General features: G+C 32.5%; 2 protein-coding genes across 3 annotated transcripts; one reads left to right on the plus strand and one right to left on the minus strand.

Annotated features, from left to right (window-relative positions):
• The first annotated feature begins 27 nt into the window (after positions 1 to 27).
• On the plus strand, positions 28 to 1937 carry LOC140832160 (uncharacterized). 2 transcript variants are annotated; one of them, XM_073196015.1, is made up of 6 exons: positions 28 to 293; positions 379 to 585; positions 687 to 766; positions 1282 to 1357; positions 1464 to 1574; positions 1658 to 1937. In XM_073196015.1, the coding sequence occupies exons 1-6, from the start codon at positions 177 to 179 to the stop codon at positions 1796 to 1798; spliced, it is 732 nt and encodes a 243-aa protein (XP_073052116.1). In that variant the 5' UTR covers positions 28 to 176; the 3' UTR covers positions 1799 to 1937. The 2 variants fall into 2 exon arrangements, with proteins under 2 accessions (XP_073052116.1, XP_073052117.1); XM_073196016.1 differs by having other exon boundaries at positions 1663 to 1937.
• A 1091-nt stretch (positions 1938 to 3028) lies between these two features.
• Positions 3029 to 7108, minus strand: LOC140832162 (oligopeptide transporter 7-like). Its single transcript, XM_073196018.1, has 7 exons — positions 6895 to 7108; positions 6328 to 6821; positions 6118 to 6215; positions 5016 to 5585; positions 4522 to 4777; positions 4249 to 4431; positions 3029 to 3767 (listed from the first exon to the last, which is right to left on the minus strand). Exons 1-7 carry the CDS (start codon positions 6929 to 6931, stop codon positions 3159 to 3161), a joined length of 2247 nt encoding a protein of 748 aa, XP_073052119.1. The 5' UTR covers positions 6932 to 7108; the 3' UTR covers positions 3029 to 3158.
• Between the last annotated feature and the right edge of the window lie 3333 nt (positions 7109 to 10441).

A 10441-nucleotide genomic window follows, 5' to 3' on the forward strand; every position in this document is an offset into this window, starting at 1 on the left:
TGTTGGCCGACCAAAATTAGTCTTTGGCACAGTTTTCAATACCTTGCCGAGGTGATTCCAATCCTCGAGGATATTCTTATTACTAATCGATTCAGTTGAAATTAGAGATTCTAATTAGCAACTATCCTCTCCGATCATCACCTCCGCCCCACGTTGGATGCCACCGCCGCTGACCAATGATCCCTCTCACTTCCACCGCATCTCCGGCATCTTCCATTTCGCTAAAACCCTATTTTATACCCTCCCTCAAACCTTGTCATACCAGATATAATCGATTCAAAATACTCAGACAGGTACGAAGGAACACATATAATTAGTATTCTAACGGAAAAATACGTTCTTTATTTCTGAAGTTAATTTTTTCTTTGTTTTGATTAGAGGAGATTAAGGGGTGGGAAGTGTAGAGCGGAGTTCTCGGCCGACGCGCCGGTGACCGTGGCAATCGGCGCGTGTATACTTAACTCTCTGGTTTTTCCTGTGGCTCCATCACCGGAAGATGTGGAAGCAGAATCACTTATTGACTCGGCTGACGCGAGGTTCGCCGTGATGGGAATCATTAGCTTCATCCCTTATTTCAATTGGATGGTATAAATTATTTTGAGCTTATTTGTGATTCGATAATTGTAATGATTGATTTATTTTTTCTATGTATTCATTTTTATATGCTTGTTCTTATGCTCACGTAGAGTTGGGTGTTTGCTTGGTTGGATACCGGAAATCGACGCTATGCAGTCTATGCTCTTGTCTATTTCGCTCCTTATTTGAGGTTTGATCCTTTCACTCGTTGCTTTCTTGAGTGAATCTTGTGTGCTTTTTGGTGTGAAATGGTTTTGGGAGATAATAACTGGTAAGAAGTGAGAACGAGACTTGCATATTTATGGGAGGAATGTTATTGTACTTGAACGAGCTTACACACCTAGTCACCTACAATTATTTGATGCATAAAATCTCTCAATCGGTTTGATGTTCTTGAAATGCAGAGATGGTGAAGTCGTCTGGATTCAGTAAATACGTTACACTGGATCGACACTGATGACGAGCCTCAATTGCCCTTGTTCTATATTTGTTATAGAACACTTGTTTATTGCTGCATTAGTTGGCTTGTCTTGTTTATAAGGCATTTGTGGCATTCATATGACTTGTTTATAAGTTGCTGCATTGGTGGGCTTGGCTTGACTTATAAATATTTGGAATGTGTATAATTCATATAGCATTATTGTGCCAGTATTTGAATGTTATCATTATCATTGAAGCACATATTTTGATCTTCTTGTGCCACAGGCCAAATTTGTCAATATCTCCAGAGGAGAGCTGGCTGCCAATTGCTAGCATTCTTCTTTGCATCGCTCACATTCAGGTCTATAACTTTTAAATCTCACTCATCAATTTTCTGAAAACCAATTTCTTGAAGCCATTTTATTCCACACTTTATATCATCATTTATTATTATTTTTTGTTGGCAGCTCGAAGCAAGTATTAAAAATGGAGATCTTCAGGGCTTCCAGTTATTTAATGAGGCAGCAAGACGTGTTTCGTCTCTTACGCATAAGAAGAATGACAAGAACTATGAAGAGGTACAAACACAGAGATATACATAAAGATTTTGGTTAATCTTTCATTGGTTTGATCTCTTTTAATTTCTGTTTGTTTTATAAAGGATAGAGAAAAGGGCCGCCATAATCTCTCATCGGCTCCCGAAAATTTTAGAAATCAGATAAAGGATTGGAACGACCCTGAGAAACTGGTCCAAGATGAAGAACGCTCGAGTGAAGATGAAGATGAAGATTACGATTACTGAACAATATCTCACATCTTTTTATGAATTATCATTCTTGGACTCTTGTTGTTCCTCTTAGAAGGTAGTATACTTGGTTTGGTTCTTCCGTCGGACTTATGAAGTAGCAAGTTCTAATCCCATTTTTAAGAGTTTTATTTCATTTTTTTCGAATATAAAAAAAAGAAGGTGAAGAGTTATGATATATAAATATTTTTAAACAAACCTCGTTTTTATTACGAATATTATATTTGGCAGAACTTGAATTCGATCGGTAGTCTGGTTGAACCATATTCTCCACCCGATATTTTAGATATGGAATCCCGAAATGGTAACAACCAACCACGCCTCTATTTCCATGAAATTAAACGCCTATTTCCCAACGCTTTCTCCGTTATCATTACCCATGGTGAACATGAAACGAAGGGGCAGTCAAATGAGCTTTCAATTGAATTGTTCAAATTCATTAAGCCTGCTTGTCTTGAATTGTTTGGCTACCTGATGGATTTGAGATTTCAAATCTGTTGATTTGTCCCATGGATTTGTACTCTAATTTACTGTAGCGGGAAAGACGTCTACGAAAGAGAGAAGAAATTGATTCTAAAAATTCGTGAAATTTACAAAGGTAAGCAGACTTTATAAGTAATAGTGTTGTCAACTTTTGTTGTACCTCAATAAAATATCTGGATTTCGGCTTATGTGAGATACTATTACACGAAGTAATATGTGGTCTCTCATAGTGTAAAAGTGTCTTTTTTTATAATAAAAAAAATTTGTTGTTTTTGACGATTCGAGAAAAGCGACAAATAAGAGTGGCCAAAATGGTTATTAATCCATAAGAGAGTGAATATATATTGACAATTTTTTTCACAGTGAATGTACAACTTTGCAAAAAAATTGTGTGAATCCAAAAGCATGCCGTGTAGTTATAGAAATGAGTAGGTCTCTTGTGAGACGGTCTCACGAATCTTCATCAGTGATATGGGTCAACCCTACCGATATTCACAATAAAAAATAATACTTTTAGTATAAAAAGTAATACATTTTCATGGATGACTCAAATAAGAGATTCGTCTCACAAATGCGACCGTGATGAGACCATCTCAGACAACAAGTTTTTGCCAATAGAAAAATGATGTAAAAGACAAAGGCATAAAAGGGATTTAAAAAATTATATATATATTTAGTCATTCAGTTCACACATTAGAGTGGTGTGATTCGTTGCACCGGGAGTAAAGGAGGTAGAAAGGAGAATGGATGAATTTGATCTTCCACTATGGAATTAATTTTGACTGTCTTTACAACACCAAAGTTTGTGTGCAAAAAAATGAAAGTCGAAATTGATAAATGCAGACTTTGTAATAATTCACAAACCCCTTCGATGCTAATATACAACGGGGCACCCTTCGTAAACTATCCCTTTTGCTGTAGGGCACGCTGCATACGGGCACCCATCAAGATCGTTTCCCCACCAATCAAGTCCAATGTTCTCAAGTCCCAAGCACATGTACAACAGAACTCCCATGAAGGCCAATCCAGCATCCAGCGCACCCGAAAGAACGTAATTGTGTCGTTGCCACAAGTCCGGCCTGTATCTGTACACTACATAACCAGACAAAAATCCCACAATTATCCAAGTTATGTAATTCACAGCTGTTGCCGGAGGCATGTTCCCGGTGGCACCAATCAAGACGGGCATGTTAATGAGTCGGATCCATTCGTGATTTGGAAAGGTTTTTGCAGCGAACCACACTAACAGAGGAGCTATGGCTCCACCGAGGAAAAACCAGTTTACCATTTTGTATGTTCCTTGATCTCCAAAGATCTTTCGAGGGCCGATCAATCCCCATATCACAGAAGCATCGTAGAATACGTGGTCACCGGGGCAAGTCCACACACTGTTAGTGGTCTTGTCACATATGCTTGGAATGGTTTCCATTAGCCACCATGCTGTTCCCAAGTACACAAAGGCAGCTATAATGGTGCCCACAACCTAGAAATATGTTATTTTTTCCCAGTTAATGCACTTTTAAACATAATGAAACAATCGATATAACAAATATAAAAGAGAGAATTTGTCTTTGTAATCGTTGAAAATAAATATGTAACACAGATCTTTTAAATCTTATAGTCACGTTAGTGCGTATCATATAGATAATTATACATGCTATGAGGACGATGCCGCTCATACATTCCCCTATCAACAATTGCTAATGCAGTTCATGAGATCAAAGAAGTGCCTCGTCTCTGTTAATGTACCAATTATAATATTCAACTTTTGAAACTGTGCTAAAAGATAATTGGAGGTGAGGGTGGAAATAAAGTTTCTGAAATCGGTCTGATAGTCCAAGCATCAAACTTGATTATCTTCTGCATTAGCAGCCACATATATCGAGGGAGGCTGGAGAGGACTGCTGACCCTACTCAACCCTCTGTATTAATTACCCCTACACACAATTTGGGATCATATTTACCTGTGCCATGAACATAGTTCTTGGAGGGATCTTCATGTAATGTCCAAGCTTGAAGTCTTGAAGAAAAGTAATAGCTTGTGTCATACTTATGTAACCATAAACCTTGAAGCACATGTTGGCAACAGGATATCCAGGATATATGTACCCAATTATGTACTCGGTTATGATGTTCAAGCCAGGTGACTGTCATTTTTGCAAAAAGTGTGCCTCTGTAAGTTGCGAAAATTTACTCCAAAAGGTTCAATAAATGCAAGGAAAAGAAAGAAGACTCGCCTGGTTTGTGATAGCAGTAATAATCCCGATTGGTAGGGTAAAGAAAATGGCGATTACGCAGGCTAAGATGACTCCCCACCATGGAAGCTGAAGTTGTTCATTGTAGTATTCACATGCAAACATAGTTAAAGCTATATTTGCCGCAAGAATGCACCAAAACCACCATTCGGGTACTTGCCTATACTTGTTCATCAGTTTTGCGTGTATGTCCATTTTGTTTTCCTTAAAGCTTGATCTGCTTTGCTCCCATATTTCCCTAGAATAACGCAATCCATGATTCAAACCGCGATTTAGTAAAAAGATCACACATGCATTCTTACACGATCTAGATAAGATTAAAAAGAAAAGTTTTTTATTGGGAAAATCAAGTTTTGACACCACATATATTAAATTTAATGCATAATTCCACCTCATATGTTGATGTTTAGCATACATAATATAGAAAGAGATTTTCATTTATCCTAGTGCATTTTTGGCCGCCGAATATTAAGTACCTTCCATGGAATAGAAGCACATGCACGACTGTAGCGCTGAGTGCAGCAAATCCAACACCGTATGTCATGGCAAAAAAAGTGCTGAGATGAAGAGGGCCTAGGCGCATATATGCCTCCGTGTCCAAATGGAAGTTCGAGTCGATTATGTTAGATATGTTGTATACTTGTCCGGACGAGGTGAAGAGACCATCGGAGAATATTGGGAAGGTTTTGGCATCATAAATGTTGAACCAATAGCTAAGGGGAGTCACAACATACATAACAAAGAAGTAGCCAACGGCTACATTGGCTGTGGCAAACCATGGGCTTGCTAGTGGACTTCCAAGATATGATGAAATAGTGGACCAATCGAGCCCGATAGCTCCTAACCCGAGTCCTTGCAGACCCGACCCAAGTTGTTGGGCTAGAACTGATTGAGGAAAGATCCAACATATCCATGAGAGGGAGGTAAGCATTTCAAACAAATAGCCAGGGAATATGTAGTAAGCAAAACTGCAGATGAATGCTATGATGAAGAACTGAGTTCGAGTCATGCCGCCCTTAGGTCGTTCTTCGGCCTCATGAAGAGCCCTGTCACAATGTTTGTTATGTCTGTTAAAAATAACAAATACATACTTCAATGAGGTTAATTAAATGAAAAAATTGGGTATTTCCATACCTATAACTAGGATTTGATGGAAAAATAGTGTCAAATTATGTGATTGTCTACGTTTTGAATCATATGTGAGATGTAATAATTAGAATGGAATACAATTATATATTTTTGGAAACGAGGAAGTGCATTTTAGGCAATATTAGACAAAAGTAAGACAATCACGTTTTTCATTTTAAACCTTAAAAAACAAATTTAAATTGAAAACTCGACGACATCTTTTTCACTAAAAAAAACCCTCTTGTTTTTGGACATAAGGATTGGATCTGGACCTCGAGAACTTGTTGAATTAAATATCAAATGACAACAATTTTTATCTTAACAATAATTTCTGCTGACCATATTTTTTCGGAAATTGAAGTACAATAAAATGTTGTTGATGTATGACTTTCATAGTAATTTTTCGTCTGCAAACTGTCTTGGTAATTTTTGAGAATGCAGGAAACTCGCCTGAAGAGTGAAACCTGCACTAAATTGGCTGGCCACCACATTGCTGCTGGTTCCACTAGATACCTTCTAAATATGCCAGCCCATCCAAATCCCAGTACCTAACATTCAACACCCAATCATGCAACTCATCACATATAATTGTAATATTTACAAATTAACCATAAGAACTCAAACGTAACTCAGGACGAATGGAAAATCCTGTATAAATACCTGTGTTGTGATGACAACGAGGAGGGAAACAAAGAAGGTGAGGTGCTGCTTATAGAAAATCTTAACAGCAGTCACAACATGGATAGCATACACGGTTCCGGCTCCTGAATTCGCAAATATGGTGATAAGGACATGCTCCTTCATGTTGAACGGCCCCGGATTCAGCGTGAATTCCCATCTCTTCCCTTTGAAGAACACACGATCCGTGATCTTTGCAGCCATCAGTTGGCCTAATGGCACCACAGCGATCTGAGCCGAGATGGCCGTGATGGACAATGGCTCCTTTCTGTACCAGAAGAACTGGTTAAGGAATGATAGAAGAACACAAGAAAGTGTGCCTAAGAACCACATTCTGAAAGTGAGAACTGGGAGGGAAGGGTCATCTGTTGTTGACACCGTGAGGGCCACTTGTGGGATTGGTGAGTTTTCTTCTTCCGATTCCGAGTATTGATACAAGCTGGATGAAGGGTCGTTGCTCTCATCTTTTTTTGATGCTGCAAGTTACAAGATTATTCTTGGTTAAAAGTCCTTCAAGATCATGCGTCTATTATCGAAAGAAAGACTTACTTATGAGAGGATGAGTTATTTGATCGGAGAACTCCATTTTCTGTCGAATTCTTGAAAGGATAAGTGCTGCAAATTATGTATGGTGGAATCTGTTTCAAATCATGAATCTTCTCAGCATAGGAAGGAATCAGATATTTAACATTGATAAATGACAAAACTGATACAATGGTAGACTGGTTTGGTTAGGTAGGTAGTTTGAAGACAAATCAATCATACATAGGTTAGTTGGATCCACACTCAATGTTTTGTTATGAGAACTTAATTTCTATATATTGTTCTATTATTTTGTCTTAAATCTACTATTTACATCTCATATTAACTTAATTTTTTTAAAAATGTTAAGTTACATTATTTTATCTTTTACTATTTTAAAAAATAACTTGATTACTCCAACACTTCGTATTCTTTATCATATCATTATGATAAAAAAAAAAAAAAACAATCTATATCTATATCTATATAAATATACAGATTGAATTGTGAATTTACTCTATTGTCCTTATCTTTATTATTATTTATTAATTACAATTATGCATTTACTCTTTTGTCCTTATCCTTATTATTTATTTACTAATTACTAAACTTTTAAATTCAATCCTTATTATTAATTATTAATTACAATTATGCATTTACTCTTTTGTCCTTATCCTTATATAAATATACAGATTGAATTGTGAATTTACTCTATTGTCCTTATCTTTATTATTATCTATTAATTACAATTATGTATTTACTCTTTTGTCCTTATCCTTATTATTTATTTACTAATTACTAAACTTTTAAATTCAATCCTTATTATTAATTATTAATTACAATTATGCATTTACTCTTTTGTCCTTATCCTTATTATTTATTTACTAATTAATAAACTTTTAATCCTTATCTTTATTATTTATTTACTAATTACTAAACTTTTAAATTCAATAGCCGAGATTAAAATTTGTTTTGTGAAAAAACCTTACAAATAATCTATATCTATCTATACTAATCTATACTAATATAAATATATGAATGTGACCTTCATTTAATAATAATCATTAATATATATTTTTTTAAATCAATTTTCAATATATGATGCTAAATACATATTACTAAATGATATATTATCTATTATTAATCTATTATCTATATCTATATATCTATATCTATATATATATAAATATACAGATTGAATTGTGAATTTACTCTATTGTCCTTATCTTTATTATATATCTATATATCTATATATATATAAATATACAGATTGAATTGTGAATTTACTCTATTGTCCTTATCTTTATTATATATCTATATATATATAAATATACAGATTGAATTGTGAATTTACTCTATTGTCCTTATCTTTATTATTATTATCTATTAATTACAATTATGCATTTACTCTTTTGTCCTTATCCTTATTATTTATTTACTAATTACTAAACTTTTAAATTCAATTCTTATTATTAATTATTAATTACAATTATGCATTTACTCTTTTGTCCTTATCCTTATTATTTATTTACTAATTAATAAACTTTTAATCCTTATCTTGATTATTTATTTACTAATTACTAAACTTTTAAATTCAATAGCCGAGATTAAAATTTGTTTTGTGAAAAAACCTTACAAATAATCTATATCTATCTATACAAATCTATACTAATATAAATATATGAATGTGACCTTCATTTAATAATAATCATTAATATATATTTTTTTAAATCAATTTTCAATATATGATGCTAAATACATATTACTAAATGATATATTATCTATTATTAATCTATTATCTATATCTATATATCTATATCTATATATATATATAAATATACAGATTGAATTGTGAATTTACTCTATTGTCCTTATCTTTATTATTATCTATTAATTACAATTATGCATTTACTCTTTTGTCCTTATCCTTATTATTTATTTACTAATTACTAAACTTTTAAATTCAATCCTTATTATTAATTATTAATTACAATTATGCATTTACTCTTTTGTCCTTATCCTTATTATTTATTTACTAATTAATAAACTTTTAATCCTTATCTTTATTATTTATTTACTAATTACTAAACTTTTAAATTCAATAGCCGAGATTAAAATTTGTTTTGTGAAAAAACCTTACAAATAATCTATATCTATCTATACTAATCTATACTAATATAAATATATGAATGTGACCTTCATTTAATAATAATCATTAATATATATTTTTTTAAATCAATTTTCAATATATGATGCTAAATACATATTACTAAATGATATATTATCTATTATTAATCTATTAAGTATATGACTTTCATTTGTTAGCTTACTATTATATTATTTTTTTGTTTTACAATTTGTCATATTAATGGTGTTATTTAATTCATTTTTTTTTCTTAGTTTAATAAGATCATTAATAGTGTATTTAACTCAATCAAACTAATTATTATTTTAATTTACTTTAAATTTAATTTTAGTTACTTAAATTTATACATTGCCATCAAATAATAACAGGAAGACAAAGGGAAATGATTCGGATTGAATAAAAATAAATTATTTATAAATATTAATCTCATACAAAATTTCTTTCTCCCATTTAGAATAAAAATATTTTCAGACTCTTTAAGTGTCAATAAAGATATGTGATTGAGAGAAATATTTGTCTTTAAGTGATTTCAAACATTGTTTTTAAGTTATTTAGTCAATTTTTTTTATAAATGCTGCTAAATAAATATTACTAAATAATATGCTCCATTTGATCATTTTGTGTTCTTGCAATGAGAGGAGTTTTTTTTTACCCTAGCGTTAACATGTTTGATTGTTATATGTCTTTTGTATTGATCATGTAATTGTGTTTGCATTGTTTATGTGATTTGATTGTTTGCACAAAGAAAAGAGAAAACAAAATCAAATATCCAACAAAAACGGTTATTTTTCAATTTTTTATTGTTGAGATATTTTGTTAATTTTTAAACACATAATGCATGTTTTCTGTTTGCTTAGATTACTTAGTTTGAAGTGACTTAGAAAATATTAAAAAGATTGAAATATTTATTCGTTTTTACCTTATGTCTCATAATATCAAGAGATAACATTTTTTATTTATTGGGGCAAATGTATTTTCAAACTTCTGTCTATAAATCAATATTTAAATTTTTTACGACATTATTATATTCTCTAATCAATTTTTTTTACTTAAATTGATAGAAGGCATTTTAATTTGAGTTTTTATGTTCTTGCTTATATTATTTTTGTAATATTATTTATCATGAAAATAATAGGTGAACTACAAAATTTGGTAGGTCTAAGAGTCCTCTGGTGAACGACAAGGATGCAATAATTGTCCCTGCTTGCTTAAGCGGCCGAACTATGGTGCTTGAGCTGCTGCGCGATTTAAAAGATTTGAGTTGCACCATTACTACTAGCTATAGCTTTTGGTAAAGCGACAAGCGTTCGGTCCTACATAATATGTCCTAATTTCTGTATGATATAATTCAAGCATATTTTTTTATAGATATTTGAAATTAGGTCTAATTAAGTAACATGAAACATATACATATATATTAAATCATAT

The sequence above is a fragment of the Primulina eburnea genome, chromosome 5 (assembly GCF_022965805.1).
Source record: "Primulina eburnea isolate SZY01 chromosome 5, ASM2296580v1, whole genome shotgun sequence".
In the NCBI taxonomy this organism is placed as follows: Eukaryota; Viridiplantae; Streptophyta; class Magnoliopsida; order Lamiales; family Gesneriaceae; genus Primulina; species Primulina eburnea.

Coding starts and splice junctions, on each gene's coding strand:
- LOC140832160 (XM_073196015.1), top strand. CDS start 177: ATGATCCCTCTCACTTCCACCGCATCTCCGGCATCTTCCATTTCGCTA. Junction 1,358..1,463: donor TTTGCATCGCTCACATTCAG/GTCTATAACTTT, acceptor TTTTGTTGGCAG/CTCGAAGCAAGTATTAAAAA. Junction 1,575..1,657: donor ATGACAAGAACTATGAAGAG/GTACAAACACAG, acceptor TGTTTTATAAAG/GATAGAGAAAAGGGCCGCCA.
- LOC140832162 (XM_073196018.1), bottom strand. CDS start 6,931: ATGGAGTTCTCCGATCAAATAACTCATCCTCTCATAA. Junction 6,216..6,327: donor TCGTTGTCATCACAACACAG/GTATTTATACAG, acceptor GTTGAATGTTAG/GTACTGGGATTTGGATGGGC. Junction 4,432..4,521: donor TTACTGCTATCACAAACCAG/GCGAGTCTTCTT, acceptor CAAAAATGACAG/TCACCTGGCTTGAACATCAT.